General features: G+C 43.3%; 1 protein-coding gene across 1 annotated transcript in view; it reads right to left on the reverse strand.

Annotated features, from left to right (window-relative positions):
• DOCK8 (dedicator of cytokinesis 8) overlaps positions 1 to 16,534 on the reverse strand; it is a gene marked incomplete at its 3' end in the record, with an annotated part of 126,172 nt that overhangs the window by 99,625 nt on the left and 10,013 nt on the right. The window contains exons 2-4 of the mRNA XM_083404612.1: positions 11,965 to 12,221; positions 2,268 to 2,339; positions 157 to 280 (exon numbers count right to left, since the gene is read on the reverse strand). Coding sequence (XP_083260738.1) covers positions 157 to 280; positions 2,268 to 2,339; positions 11,965 to 12,113 — 345 coding nt within the window. The 5' untranslated portion in view covers positions 12,114 to 12,221. The remainder of the gene's footprint in view (positions 1 to 156; positions 281 to 2,267; positions 2,340 to 11,964; positions 12,222 to 16,534) is intronic.

The following is a 16,534-nucleotide window of genomic DNA, read 5'->3' on the forward strand; positions in this document are numbered from 1 at the left end:
TAGCGGGCAAGAATGCAATTAGTTGGGAACCGCCCTGAGTGGCTGGGGAAACCCAGCCAGATGGGCGAGGTATAAATAAATGATACTGCTGCTGCTGATAGTTCTACCCCTCTTCCCTGTTCAGCCCAGGCCAGAAGCTATCTCAAAGGAAAATACCTGATAATTTGAATCACTGTCATCTAAAACTTCAGATTCAAATGTTTGCTTTTGAAGGGACTTGTGGAAATCGCTCCTGGATCCTCTTTTTGTTAAGATGCATGTCTCATTACTTCCTTGGTTTCTTAAATAATAAAAAATAGTAAGTTAGATTTCAATAAAAATGGGGGGAGGGAGGATGAAAGCACAATTGCTATCAAATAAATAAGTTCAGCTGAAATATCATGGCATCCATACAATAGTGCCAGTCTAATGAATTAACATAATATGTGCTTAAATGGAATATAAATTTATCATAATACACTGAAATGCTATATCCTTATTATGAAGTTCAAGTTAAAGCAGATTACAAAGGATATTACATGTTTATATTTATATTGTTCATCAAAAGAATGCCCTGCTCCAAAATTCACTCAAATAAACTATGTAACTGCCAAGCAGGTAATTTGCTATGAACTTCTGGGCAAGGACATCTCAGAACAGTCAGAGGCATGAAGAATGTGGCAGCTGACCTTACCCTCCACTGCAGGTTCACCAGAACTACCTGCCTGTAGCTCTAGGTCCCATCGCACACAAACATCATAGATTCTGCCCTTTATTGAGATTCTGCTACAAGCAGCTTAATTTACTGCTAGACTGAAACCCAAGACTCTCCATGGGTGTTTCCATGGATGACCAGAGCAGAGCCGCTTTCATTTTGAGATATTGAGAAAACACTTTTTTTGCAGCCAGGCCTACTAAGTAACACCATGTTTATTAATTCAGGTTTCTTTCTTTGCAAAGCAACAACAATACACTGAAATGCTTTGTTGTCTTGCATAACAAATATGCCACAATAAACAATTGCAGTGTCTCCAAGTGTACCTATTTTCCAGGGACATCCCTGATTTAGAGAAACTATCCTGGTTTCTGATTTGATCCTAGAATGTCTCACTTTTCCTTATGATGTCCCCATTGTATTGGAGAAATTTTGCAGGTTATAGAGTTATCTGAACCCCAAGTCATCTGAAGACAATCCTGCATAGGTTTTTTAAAAGTGTTTAATTTTTTATTATGTTGAAAGCTGCCCAGAGTGGCTGCAGTAAGATGTGTGGGGTATAAATAGTAAAATTATCATTATGGAATGGGATGTCCCTATTTTCATCAGAGAAATGTTGGAGGTCATGCAATTATTGATCATAGAGACACTTTTTATTACATTTTTGGGGAGTAAATGAATTATATGCACTGGTGGTTGTCTTTTAATAGATTGCATTTTAATTGTTTGCCAGTTGACTGAGAATGAAAAATGAAGCTATAAAGCACCTTCCTTGCCTTCCCTGTTCTCCTTGGGCATGACCTTGCTTGGGAAACTGTCTTAACTACACAGCATTAAAGACAAGAGTGCTGGATAGTTTTTATTATGAAGCTATAATGTCTGAGAATTGTTTTCATGTGGTGAAAATGTAGACACTTCCTTTGTAAGCACTGAATGCTTTGCTGCTTTCATGTTTCAAAATACCATAGATTCCGGCGTATAAGACGACTTTTAAACCCCGGAAAAGAGGTTAAAAAGTCGGGGGTCGTCTTATACGCTGGCTATGGCTTTCTCCCGGCACGGAGCCCACCCACTGCTGCTTCGGAAGCTGTCGAAGCTGCAGCTGAAGCAGCAGCGGGCGGCGGGCTTCATTCCACGCTGGGCAGCTTTCTCCCGGCGCGGAGCTGCCCAGCGTATTAGGTGACTAGGCTTATAAGACGAACCACCAAATTGGCAACTGCCAACTGAGTCAGACTAATGGTTCATCTTTGTTCAGCACTACCTACCCTGACTGGCAGCTGCTCTCCAGGGTTTCAGGCAAGAGTTTTCCCCCCAGCCCTGCCTGGAGATGCTGAGGATCGATCCTGGGACCTTCTGCCTACAAAGCAAATGCTCTATCACTGAGCTATGGTCCTTCCTCCTTCTAGTTGCCAGGCCTTTCTAGATTGAGCCAGTGAGAATATCTAGTGAGAGACTAATCCTACATCTTGGCAAGTTAAGGGACTAGTCAAAACAAAAGATGTTAATATTCCTCTGGGAAGAAAAAATATTTAAAATCATTGTTTTGACACTCTGCTGCAAATGTGGCACTTACTTTCGATTCACTATCAGCCAGTCACGAATATAGGTCTGAACACAATCCCGGACATGTGGATCCAACTCAGCCCTGGAGGGGGTACAAGAATATTAATATGCATAGCTAATTACAATGCACAACTTATTTTTTAGGAATATGAATGGGGAACTTCTGACTCGGGGGCCCAACACAACCTGCTAAATTTCTCTATCTAGCCTTCAGAACTTTCCCCAAGTCACATCTCTCAACAGCCCTAATTTACTCCCCAAGTGTTTTGGCCTGGCCAAAATGCATCTTTAAACTTTGAGTATGCCCCTAGCTTGTCTGCAAGGGAGATACTGAGGAGCATGCGAGTGTGTGTAGAAATTGCCTACCATTACCAATGTAAAAATTATATTGGTTCCTTTGCCCGCTTCTTGTTCTGGCCCCATCCCCCAGCGGCAACTGCCCCCACTCAAACATGGCCCAGAAGAGGATGTGGTCCTTGGGTTTAAAAGGGTTCCCCACCCCTGAATTATAGCTAAAAAGGAACAAACCATATAAAGCCAAATAATAAACCACACTAACAAAAATATCATTTTTTTAAAGGAGTATATTGTTTAAACTCCAAAAAATAATCCATGCAATCTCCAGCCAGTGAAGTGAGGAGCAGCAGGAGACTAAATGATTGGTCTTCTTGGAGTGGAAAAATTGGAGTGGAGGGAGAATGCATTCTGGCTCAAATGAGATAAAAGTGAAAAAGCTAAAGGACCCCTGGACGGTTAAGTCTAGACGAATTCGACTATGGGATGTGGTGCTCATCTCCACTTTCAGGCTCAGGGAGCCACTGTTTGTCTGCAGGCAGATTTTCTGGGTCACGTGACCAGTATAACTAAACCACTTCTGGCACACAGGGCACTGTGAAGGAAGCCAGAGGACATGGAAACACTGTTTACCTTCCTGCTGCAGTGGTACCTATTTATCTACTTGTGTTGGGATGCTTTCAGATTGCTAGGTTGGCAGGAGCTGGTTGCGTGGAATCAAACTGTTGACCTTACGATCTGCAAGCCCAAGAGGCTCACTGGTTTAGACCACAGCACCACCTGCATCCCTCAAATGAGATAAACATTCCTTTATCTGATGCCTGGAAGGAGGAATTGCTAAGGGATGCTCGGGTCTTTGCTATCAGTGGCTACCAGCCATGGTGACTATGCTCTGCCTCCCTGTTCAGAGGCAGTCTCCTTGGGAATCCCAGTTGCTGGAAACCACGGGAGGGAAGGGGGCTCTTGTGCTCATGTCCTATTTGTGGGTTTCCTATAGGCATCTGGCTGACTGCTGAACTAGATGGACCATTGGCCTGATTCTGCAGGCTCCTTAGGTTTTAAAGGATCAGGCAGTGCAACCTTCCCCAGCCTTGTGCCCTCTAGGTGCTCTCACACTCCAACTTCCAGCAGTCCCTAATCAACATGGCCAGTAGTCAGGGAGGACAGGAGCTACAGATGCAGCAACATCTGGAAAGTAGGCAGTACTAAATGGAACAAGACAGACCAATAAAGAGACTCAGCGTTAGACATCTTTATCTGTTCACTCTTATATTTGGCCAGGGGTAACGCTGCACCTGCTAAGTACTTAATTTGCTGAATTGCCCATTTCTGATGTTTGCAGTAAAAGGTAACTCAGCAAATGCTTGCATGTGTCAATATAATAGCAGAAAAAGACCACAAGGTGTCAGCACAGCATCAAATTCTCACTCAAAGTGCATTTCAAAATGTTTTCATTGGTTTCCTAAGTCAATAGTGAACAGTGATAGTTCCTACAGTATCTGAAATGGATCGCAGTCCAGCTTCCATCTGTATCCTCTGTTGCTGAAGTACCAGCCTTGAGTGTACCAGGCTTGATTTGTCATAGAGTATGAAAACTCTCAGATTCAAATATTTCAGAAGATTTATAGCCTGCTTAGAATACAGTGGTACCTCGGGTTACAAACACTTCGGGTTACAGACTCCGCTAACCCGGAAGTAGTACCTTGGGTTAAGAACTTTACCTCAGGATGAGGACAGAAATCGTGTTCCAGTGGCGTGGCAGCAGCGGGAGGCCCCATTACCTAAAGTGGTGCTTCAGGTTAAAAACAGTTTCAGGTCAAGAACGGACCTCCAGAACAAATTAAGTTTGTAACCAGAGGTACCACTGTACTGATCTGGAAGGTGTTGTTATTGTGAGAGAATTCCAATTTAATAAGAAAGCTGCAGGAATACCATAGGCTGGCTCCCTGAAAGATACCTGTGATCTCTGCAATCTCTATCTCTGTCCAGCCGTACCTGCTTTTGAATAGCTGAACTACACTGGAGTCTGCTGACCAATCTTTTTACAAGGGCAAATTGTTGCATATGAGATGCTATCACTGAAGTTTCACTGTCAGGTATTTAAAAATGTACTTGCATCAAAGGTGGTTTGCACTTTTATCTCTGCACTTAGCTACTAGCCCAGTTTCTCATGCCAGACATGGAATTATTTATAGGGTTATTGCAACTAAATCCTATGTAGGTCTATTCAAATGCAAATCCCACTGAATTAGAGAAAGACTTAGACTGCAATCCTATGCACACTTACTTGGGATTAAGCCCACTCAGAAGTGAGTTTTACTTTTGAAAAGAAAATGCACAGGATTGTGCCGTTACTCCTTCTTGGTTTAATAGCAGTTTTAAATCACAGAAAATGGACATACCCAGCTGTGTTCTCTTGTGGTAATTAGTGTTATTGCATATAACATTCCTCAGGGAATGTGCAGGCGACCTTGGAACGGACCGCTCACGGAAGAACCCCGACCAAACCTAAGAGGAGGCGTGTAGTGGTGATAGGGGATTCCCTACTGAGGGGAACAGAAGCAGTGATCTGTGGGCCTGACAAGATGTCTCGGGAAATGTGCTGTCCCCGGGGCTAAGATCCAAGATGTAACTGAACGACTGCCAGGAATCATAAAACCCACTGACAAATACCCCTTCCTCTTGGTTCATGTGGGAACCAATGACACTGCAAGCAATAGCCTCCAGAAGATCAAAAGAGACTACGAGGCTCTGGGCAGGAAATTGAAGCAATTAAATGCACAAATCGTCATCTCATCTGTCCTCCCAGTTGAACAACGTGGCCCAGGGAGAGAGGGGAAAATAGTGGAAGTAAACAGCTGGCTTCGCAAATGGTGTAAACAGGAACGGTTTGGATTCTTAGATCACGGACTGCAGTTTCTTGAAGATGGACTTCTGGCAAGCGATGGGCTGCACCTCACAACGGTTGGGAGGAATGTTTTTGCCAAAAAACTCAGAAACCTCATCAGGAGGGCTTTAAACTGACTAATGTGGGGGAAGGAGACAGTGCTCCTGAAGGTAGGAGTCTATCAATTGATGAAGATGATCATCCAAATGTCATAGACCAAATGGAGCAAACAGCAAGCAGACCTAATGGTGGGAGGAAAAAATCCTTAAATAAGAGACACGGGGGAATGACTAATGGACTTCAATGTCTGTACACTAATGCACAAAGCATGGGAAATAAACAAGATGAGCTTGAGCTCTTGGTACAGCAAACTAAATATGACATAATAGGCATCACTGAAACCTGGTGGGATAAGTCCCACGATTGGAATGTAAAAATGGAGGGATACAATCTATTTCAGAGAAACAGACCAGACAAGAAAGGAGGAGGAGTGGCGTTATATGTCAGGGATGTGTATACCTGTGAAGAGATCCAAGATTTAGAACCTCAAAGTGAGAGCATTTGGGTCAAAATTAAGGGAGAGAAGAATAACAGTGACCTCATTGTGGGAGTTTACTATACATCCCCAAGCCAAACGGAGGACATAGATGATGCCTTCCTGGAACAGATGGCCAAGCATGCAAAAGGAAGGGAGATAGTGGTAATGGGGGACTTCAATTACCCAGATATTTGTTGGATGTCAAACTCAGCCAAGAGCATAAGGTCAAACAGATTCCTCACTGGCCTTGCAGACAACTTCATTGTCCAGAAAGTGGGAGAAGCAACAAGAGGAACAGCCATTTTAGATCTGGTCCTAACCAATGTTGATGACCTGGTTAGTGGGGTAGAAGTGGAAGGATCATTAGGCGCAAGTGATCATGCTCTTCTGAAGTTTACTATACAACGGAAAGGAGCAGCCAAGCATACTAGGACTCAATTTCTTGACTTTAAGAAAGCCGACTTCATAAAACTTAGGGAAGTGCTGGGTGAGATCCCATGGACAGTAATACTAAAAGGAAAGGGAGTTCATGATGGCTGGGAGTTTGTTAAGAGGGAGATAGTAAAAGCACAACTTCAGGCAATACCAATGAGACGGAAACATGGAAGGTGCCTAAAGAAGCCAGGGTGGCTATCTAAAGAACTTTTAACTGAGTTAAGATTAAAAAAGGATGTGTACAAAAAATGGAAAAGGGGGGAAACCACCAAAGAGGAATTCAAACAAATAGCCAGCACGTGTAGACACAAAGTCAGAAAAGCTAAAGCACAGAATGAACTCAGGCTTGCTAGGGAGGTTAAAAGCAACAAAAAAGGCTTTTATGGGTATGTTCGTAGCAAAAGGAAGAACAAAGAAACAGTGGGGTCGCTCAGAGGAGAAGATGGTGAAATGCAAACAGGGGACACAGAAAGGGCTGAACTCCTCAATGCCTTCTTTGCCTCAGTCTTCTCCGATAAAGAAAACAATGCCCGACCAGAAGAATTTGGAGCAAATGATTCAGCAGAGAAAACACAGCTCAGAATAACTAAGGAGATAGTACAAGAATACTTGGCTAGTTTAGATGTTTTCAAGTCTCCAGGGCCAGATGAACTGCATCCAAGAGTATTAAAAGAACTGGCAGATGTGATCTCAGAACCACTGGCAATCATCTTTGAGAATTCCTGGAGAACAGGCGAAGTCCCGGCAGACTGGAGGAGGGCAAATGTTGTCCCTATTTTCAAAAAGGGGAAAAGAGAGGACCCAAATAATTACCGCCCAGTCAGTCTGACATCAATACCAGGGAAGATTCTGGAGCAGATCATTAAGCAAACAATCTGTGAGCACCTAGAAAGGAATGCTGTGATCACCAATAGTCAGCATGGATTTCTGAAAAATAAGTCATGTCAGACGAACCTGATCTCATTTTTTGACAGAATTACAAGCCTGGTAGATGAAGGGAACGCAGTGGATGTAGCCTACCTTGATTTCAGCAAGGCATTTGACAAGGTGCCCCATGATATTCTTGTAAAGAAGCTGGTAAAATGCGGTCTTGACTATGCTACCACTCAGTGGATTTGTAACTGGCTGACTGACCGGACCCAAAGGGTGCTCATCAATGGTTCCTCTTCATCCTGGAGAAGAGTGACTAGTGGGGTGCCACAGGGTTCTGTCTTGGGCCCGGTCTTATTCAACATCTTTATCAACGACTTGGATGATGGACTCAAGGGCATCCTGATCAAATTTGCAGATGACACCAAACTGGGAGGGGTGGCTAACACCCCAGACGACAGGATCACACTTCAAAACGACCTTGACAGATTAGAGAACTGGGCCAAAACAAACAAGATGAATTTTAACAGGGAGAAATGTAAAGTATTGCACTTGGGCAAAAAAAATGAGAGGCACAAATACAAGATGGGTGACACCTGGCTTGAGAGCAGTACATGTGAAAAGGATCTAGGAGTCTTGGTTGACCACAAACTTGACATGAGCCAACAGTGTGACGCGGCAGCTAAAAATGCAATTCTGGGCTGCATCAACAGGAGTATAGCATCTAGATCAAGGGAAGTAATAGTGCCACTGTATTCTGCTCTGGTCAGACCTCACCTGGAGTACTGTGTCCAGTTCTGGGCACCACAGTTCAAGAAGGACACTGACAAACTGGAACGTGTCCAGAGGAGGGCAACCAAAATGGTCAAAGGCCTGGAAACGATGCCTTATGAGGAACGGCTAAGGGAGCTGGGCATGTTTAGCCTGGAGAAGAGGAGGTTAAGGGGTGATATGATAGCCATGTTCAAATATATAAAAGGATGTCACATAGAGGAGGGAGAAAGGTTGTTTTCTGCTCCTCCAGAGAAGCGGACACGGAGCAATGGATCCAAACTACAAGAAAGAAGATTCCACCTAAACATTAGGAAGAACTTCCTGACAGTAAGAGCTGTTCGACAGTGGAATTTGCTGCCAAGGAGTGTGGTGGAGTCTCCTTCTTTGGAGGTCTTTAAGCAGAGGCTTGACAACCATATGTCAGGAGTGCTCTGATGGTGTTTCCTGCTTGGCAGGGGGTTGGACTCGATGGCCCTTGTGGTCTCTTCCAACTCTATGATTCTATGATTCTATATATATATTGCTTTCTTACGACTAATGAAACTTCTATCTAATTTTTATACTTATATCTTATATACTTATATCCAATTTTTAAAACAAACCTGTCCTAACTGAGAGACATGTTTGATCAATATTATTTCACAGATAGCTTTGTATTTATACTTCACTTTTTACATGTTTTATAAGCCAGTCATTCAATGGTCTAAACTGAGGGCACATGCACTGCCTTGCCTCCACAACTGAGGGGGCTGGGGTCACGCAGTGGGTGCACACACTGCGCCACCCATCTTCTGCATGTGATGCGAGCATGCCCCACAGCGTGCATGCACAGCCACCACAGAACCTTGAGGGGGCCTGGCTCCCTCACTGAAAGTTGCCCTTGGCTGAGGGCCAGACATGATGCTAAATACATTCCCTGACATGACTTAGTTGGGCCTTATAAATTCCTAACCGCTGTCAGGTTTGTGTTCTGACTTTCAATGGAGTTTGACCCATGTTGTGCAGGGAGAACCTTTCCTTTCCATCCAGTGGAATAATGCCTTTGAAGACGAACAGCCACTGTGTGTATACTAGTGGGGAAGTGGGGCTGGGATCGTCACTGGGTTCTGGTGAAAACCCACCCTCTCAGTGACTATTAACAATTTTAAAATGCTGTCAGAGGCAATATTCCTCTGGATACCAGTTGCTGGGACTCAGAAGTGGGGAGAGTGCTGCTGCACTCATGTCGTGCCTGTGGACTCCCCTTGGGCTTCGGGGGGAGGGCACTGTGAGAGAATATGGACTTTTGGTCTGATCCAGAAGGGATTTTTTTATGCGCTGACTGTGGCACTTCAACTGTCGCAACCAGGTTGAGGGCCTATACATTATGTAATATGTGAGCTGTCACTAGGTTCCTCCCCACATAAATTTTTTGGAAGATTTAATTAGTAACCCTAAGCCAATGTTTTTAAATTAGGGCAGTGGCACTCTAGGAGAAGGTGTCTAATCCTGTGCTTATTTTTTAAATTTAATTATTTAGATTTGGATACTGTCCTTCAGCCGTAGATCTCAGGGAGGTTCACAGCATAAAAATACAAGATAAAGACACAAAATACATAATAAAAAACCCCAAAACAATAACCCCCCCAACACATTTGATGTCAGTCAGCCAAAGGCCTGGTTAAAGAGGAACATTTTCACCTGGCGCATAAAGGTATGTAATGGAGGCGCATGGCAAACCTTCCTGGAAAGCGTATTCCACAAATGGGGAGCCACTGCAGAAAAGGCCCTTTCTGGTGTTGTCAGCAGCCAATCCTCTCGTGGAGGAGGCACACAAAATAGGGCCTCACATGATGATTGCAGGGTCTCGGTAGGTTCATATGGAGAGAGGCAGCCCTGAGCCGTGGGTTTATATTTCAAAACCAGCACTTTGAACTGGACCCAGAAACTAATTGGCAGCCAATGCAGTTGGGCTGGGATCAGTGTAATAATCTAAATCATTTCTTTTATAGCTACTAATTCTGAAGGGGGGTGGGTAGAATGAGAGGTACAACATCTAGCTTTTACAATAGAACCTCGGTTTTCGAATGTCTCCGTTCACAAATGTTTTGGAACCTGAACGCTGTAAACCCAGAAGTAAATGCTTCTGTTTTCAAACGTGCCTCAGAAGTTGAACTTCCAAGGCAGCTTCCGTTTTGAGTTTCCCTATTGTTTTGAGGCTTCTGTGTTGAGTTTTCAGTTTTTGAACATTTCTGAACTCGAACGTTCTTCCGGAATGGATTAAGTTCGAAAAATGAAGTTCCACCGTAACAGAGACAGGGAGAGGGAACTGCTGTTAGCTTCATGAAGGGGGCGGGGGGGGGGGAGTGCAGCATCAGTACCAATCTCCCTCTTATTGCTTTTTGTAAGGGTGATACATCACTCCAAATCCTGATAATTATACATCCATTCAAATCTGAGTACATGAGTACATCTCTCCCTTCACCTACACAGATATTCCAGTTCAAAGTGCAATCTCTGCAGTTTTGCTGGATGAGGGGTGAAGCAGAGGTTTTCAACCATTTTGAGTTCACACCACCCTTGACCAACTACATTCTTTCCGCAGCACCCCTGTGGGGCCCAGGAGCCCAGTTATGTCCCCCTTTGCCTGCAGAGCTGGCAGCCTCTCACTGCTGCTGCCACCCCTGGTCTCCTGCCCCTCCCCTGCTCCAAAGAGAGGTGCCTCCTCACACTGCCCCACAGGGGCCTGGGAAGGGGATCTCCCCAGCCGTAGTGGCCCAACAGAGACTGGCCAAAGATGAATGTGAGGCCAGCACCTTACTCACCTTGGGAGGCGGCAGTGGCAGCAGCGGGTGCTGCTGGTGCTGGGCCTGCGTGTGGGAAAGGCTCCCCGTCAGCACCAGGCACTCAGCTCCCAGGCAGGCCTTGCATACAGCAAGCACAAGAAAGGCCAATGCAGTGCTTGCCCACCTGCCCAGACTCCCACTAGTCTGTCCATTCCCAACGGCAAGGGCTGGCGGACTGGCTGGCTGGGCTTCCTCACTTGCTTGCTTGCTCTGAGGCCGCCTCAGCTCCTGGCACCCAGCACCTGGGGAGGTTGTAGCCAGGGCTGCTGCAATGAACAGCTTTGGAGGCCGAGATGTGATAGGGCATCAGAGGAGGGAGAGAAGGAAAGAAGGACAGAGGCTGTGTTGTCCGCAGCACCCCTGACCATCATTCAAAGCACCTCAGGGTGCCACGGCACGCTGGTTGAAAACCACCATCCTCCACTATCTATCACTTAACTCAGTCCATGCTGGTTCTCTATGGAAACACGGCACTGAACAGGAAGCCTTCCTTGAAGGAACAAAATGTTTCATTGTGGCAGTTACCGTACTTTTTAGTGTATAAGATGATGTTTTTTTCTTTAAAAATTTTGTTTAGAATTTGAGGTTGTCTTATACATGGATAGTGCATAGGGAGGATGTGGGATTGGTGGCTGCCACAAGTCTGAGATTGTCAGCGGCTATTTGGCATGTTATTGGTGGCTGTGTCAAGGTCTGGTGTTGATTGGCTGTTGCTGCAGCAATAGGGCATGTGACTGGCAGCTAAACAACTCTGGGCCATTTTCTCAATTTGGAGTCCCCAAAAATGCGGGGCATATTATACACAGTGGCGTGTTATACATGGAAAAATACAGCAATGTGCCCACAGAATTTAATACATGCCTTTCTTTTCCAGATGTTTCCCTGGAACATATTTTCAATACCAGGGTGAAGCCCCAAACAAGGGTAATAATAATAGTCTATTCCACTGAGTACTCACAGCCCACTTCTACACATCATCTGATGATTAAGGGGAAATGCTTTTTAGCTTGGAAAGTGTACTATCTCTCTGGCGTTCTGCAAACCTGTTGGGAGTTTCTTTAAAAAGTAATCCCTGTTTCCGTACCCTTCTTCTGGCAATGATGGCTGCAAGGTCCTGTGCTCCTTTGGAGTAAAGACTACCTCCAAATCATCTTCAGGAAAGTCACCAAGTTCTTGCAGGAGTTCCAAATCCAAGTTATTCAGCTGCATTGTTAGGAAACCTTCAAAATCCATTGGTTCTACAGCATCATAGAACTGAGGCTAGATGTTACAAAACAGAAACAAGTGGCTCATAACTTTTTTGTAAGCCAATGGCTATGGATCATATTCAGTTAAGTTTTACTTAGGGTAAACCCAATTAAATTAATGGTGCCCCCAAGTTTTCCTGAAGAAAAGCAGTAGGGCAAACATGGATGAGCCCTCTGTTTCTTGGGTGGGTGGGCTTTAATCAGTGCTTTTTTTCTTAAAAAAATGTTTAGGGGTACTCTCATTATCCTACCCATATTGAAATACTGCCCCTCAATGAGGCCAAGCTTACATTCACAAAATGTTTAGGGGTATGTGTATCCCTGCATCCCCCCAGAAAAAAAGCACTGGCTTTAATTATTTGCTTCCTTTCAACCATTTTTCCTTTTCTTTCTTTTTATGGAAAAATAGCACTACTTCAATATAACAGTATCCCCAGATGCTGGATAATTACAAGGGAATTAATATTACAGTGGTACCTCGGGTTACATACGCTTCAGGTTACACACTCCACTAACCCAGAAATAGTGCTTCAGGTTAAGAACTTTGCTTCAGGATAAGAACAGGAATCAGGCTCCGGCGGCGCGGCAGCAGCAGGAGGCCCCATTAGCTAAAGTGGTGCTTCAGGTTAAGAACAGTTTCAGGTTAAGTACGGACCTCCGGAATGAATTAAGCACTTAACCCGAGGTACCACTGTAATCCCCCAGCAATTAGCAGGAAGCAGTGAAACTTTTCAAACAGGAAGCTTTTGATTAAAGAAACAGAAGCCCTTAAAATCCTCGAAAGCCTCTCCACAATAAGCAGGCAATATGACACAGCAACTGTGTTGATAAAAAAACAAGCAAAAACCCACCCAAAGTTAAGTCTGAAAAAGTAGGATAACACATAAAATACTGAATGTAGTGATTTAGCAATGTCATCTGGAGGTGTCATGAAAAGTGAGTGGGTGATAATTTGAGGGTAAAAGGCCTAGGGTTGAAGGAGCTACAGTGGTACCTTGGGTTACAAACGCTTTGGGTTACAAACTCCACTAAACTGGAAGTAGTTTCTCCGGGTTGCAAACTTTGCCCCAGGATGAGAACGGAAATCGTGCACCGGTGGTGTGGCAGCATTGGGAGGCCCCATTAGCAAAAGCACGCCTCAGGTTAAGCACGGTTTCGGGTTAAGAACGGACCTCCGGAATGAATTCAGTTTGTAACCCAAGGTACCACTGTATTCTTAAATGTAAGTCAGAAGTAAAGCAAGTTGTTTCTAAAAACATAACTTTTCACATAGCTCCAAATGGTGGGAGACTGCAAAGGGCAACATTATTTGATGGGTTAGATATCACTGTGCAATCTAGCCAAGAAGTGGCTAAAAGCATTTACAGTTAAGGAAGAGGGACAAGCATCCTGCCCATAGGAACTTTCAGGACTTCATATGTTCTTCAAAATTGCCTTCATACTGGGTTAAGCACCATGGCTGCAATCCTAACCCCACGTACCTGGGAGGAGGTCCCACTTAATTCAATAAGACTTTCTTATGAATAGACATTGTTAGGCTTGCACAGTTAGTCCTGGTAAGCCTGGGTTCAAATTAAACCCTGGAAATTAGCATCAGTTTTCTATCCTGCTACTGGAAACTCATTCTCTATCCTGAGATAGTATTAAAAAGCAAGCCCTTCTCTACATCCTTGGTCACCTCACCAGTTTTTTAAACAGTCCTGTCAATAACCTATTGGGCTGAATATTCTGATAAGTATAATTAAGGTGTTTTTTCCCAAATCCTTGTTTTCTTGTCTCAATCTCACTGAAGTTTTGCTTAACTGCTAGTATAAAATTAAAAGTAAAGTGCATTTGCATTTCAGTGAGTTTTTTTTTAAAAGATGCTTCAAGAGATGTGACCAAGAGAAATAGTGTACAGAAAAAAAGCATTCTTATTCTGTCTCTTGCCAAACCCTTCTTGTGGAGAAGTACAATGCCACTTGAGGTTCTTAAGCAGCTTTAGATACGTTAACTGTTGAGACTACAAACTTGTGTTAGGGGTGCTTAAATCCCATTCATTTACTGGACAGTAGCCAAAAATATTATTTCACCATATAACCTTTTTCACAGTCAAATGATTTCTTTCAATGACACAAGCTTTCCAGATTTTGTATACTGGATCCACTTTTGGCCCCTCTGGAATTTATATCAGGCACACATTAGGCTGCAAAGAGTTTTAAAATTAATAAACAAAATCTAAATGTACTTGTGGATAAACACAGGCTGTGCCATGTGTTTTTGCTTTTCATCCATGTAAATTGTGCATAATTTGCTGCTCTAAAATTGTGTGCTTGTCACTTCCAGAGAGAAAGTTTTGCAAACTTCTGAGGCAAGAATGAAAAATATGAGAAAAGGATTGAAAGAGTATTCATTATAATAGAAAATCTGTCAAAAAAAGAAGTTCAGTGCAGCTGCTGAAGAACTGAACCTATTTAGGAAATATGGTTTATCCAGCGAAAAGCAAAGTAAGGATCACACAAATTGGGTACATACCTTTTCCGTACGGTACAGTCAGCAGCAATCAAAATGGCGGATACAGGAAACAAACAGTTTTAGCAAGCTTCTTAGCAGAAGCATTTGAGAGCAAAAGATGGACGCATACACCCTCCCAACGAATAACCCACAAAGAACAAGTTAAACACCACAACTTCTCAGATTGAGGAAGTGAGTAAAATGATGGTGGTTAGCTTTGAAAGACAGGAAGCGTACAATTATTATAGTGTTCCAAAGCTGTAGCTAAGAAAATGTAGTTTTAAAAGTCTGAAGATCTCGTATTCAGCAAAAACTATGCAATGACAAAATACCCTTTACATTTAGATGAAATAGAAAGGAATAATTATATCTGAAAAATAGGGGTTGTCAGGTTTAGTTTATAATAGGCAGCTATTCTGAAAGATTCCATGTTATTTCAAAACATCATGGGGACAGTCTAGAAAAAGTAATACTCTGTAGAGTTACCTTAGGACTGTATAACTCTAAAGTGGGGGTAGGATAATTTTTATTATTTCTTTTTATTTATTAAATGTCTATACCTCCCTTCATCCAAGGATCAGTGTAGTTTGAAATATAAAAACACAAAAATATATAACATAGTAACAAACAAAAGCAATATCCAGCCACACACACAGTATTTATTTGTTTATTATTTATTGTTAATTTTGCTGCATTAAATTGTGCAGTCTGTAGTTGTCTTCCTTTGTAATGTTTTATTTTGAAATATTTAAGATAATATTTTAGTTTCCTGTTAATTATGGTGATTTGAATGTATACTTTATATTTTACTTTATTCGGTCATGTTTTATTCTAGATTGTTGTAAACCACTTTGAGAAATAATAAGAAGTTATGTTTTGCAAGATCTTTATATCCATCCCCCTGCCCCGGGCCAATGTTGACTCATGGGCAGAACCATCCACCAGTGAATCAATCATCTGGTATCAGAATGGTCAGGTGGTTGGCACCTGTCAGAGTGTAGCACTTTCTGTAGCACTTCCCAAACACCTGAGAATCAACTACGCATTGGCCTCTTGGAAGCCCTGAACAAGGAGCCTGTAGGCACTGCCAATTGGCAGTATGTGCAAAGCCCCCTTTGGCTCAAATTTGTAGGTGAAAATGGCATGCAAGCTGGGAGTTTCCTACACCTCCTGTATACAGCTCCACAGAACAAATCATGCTACAAGTTTGAAAATGCCACCTCAGGTATTCCACATACAATTTTAAACATTTTAGCTACTGATAATGTTATACTGCTGTTTTTAATTTGTATTGTTTTTAATTTTATTGTATATTTTGCTTTAATTCTTGTGCACCACCCGGAAATAATTACATAAGAGACGGTATATAAATAAATATTTTCCTTTGTTAAGCATGGTATTCATTTTCAATTGCTTAAAATAAGGGGACACACCAATAAAATTATGCATTTCATCAGGATACTTTAAAATCCTAAACATTATTGGTCTGAATCATTGTCAGGTAGATACACTTACAATGGTCAAACAACATCTCTGAAGAGTGGGCTGTCCTATTTATGTAATAATGTATGTTACATGCTGTCAGGGGTTCAGGAGCAGAGGCACAGGAGAGGGAGGAAATGGAGAGTGAAGGGGAGGAGTCCGAAGGAAATGTCAGCGATGACAGCAATCCGAGGTCTCTGAGTCTTTCCAGTGACTCGGAGGATTCACAGAAAGGGGCCCCCATAGTTAGGGCAAGAGGAGTGCCCAGGGGGACACCTCGGGAAGAAGGGGCCAGAGGGGACTCAGAGAGCAGCAGCTGGAAATCAGGACCAGCGTCCCCCCCAGAGTGCAGTAGGGGGGAGGAGTCCCAGGCATCGGGATCAGGTGGCGCGCGGGCAGCGGGAGAACATGAGGCAGGAGTGACCACGCCCC

The sequence above is a fragment of the Podarcis tiliguerta genome (assembly GCF_965153285.1).
Source record: "Podarcis tiliguerta genome assembly, chromosome: 11".
In the NCBI taxonomy this organism is placed as follows: domain Eukaryota; kingdom Metazoa; phylum Chordata; class Lepidosauria; order Squamata; family Lacertidae; genus Podarcis; species Podarcis tiliguerta.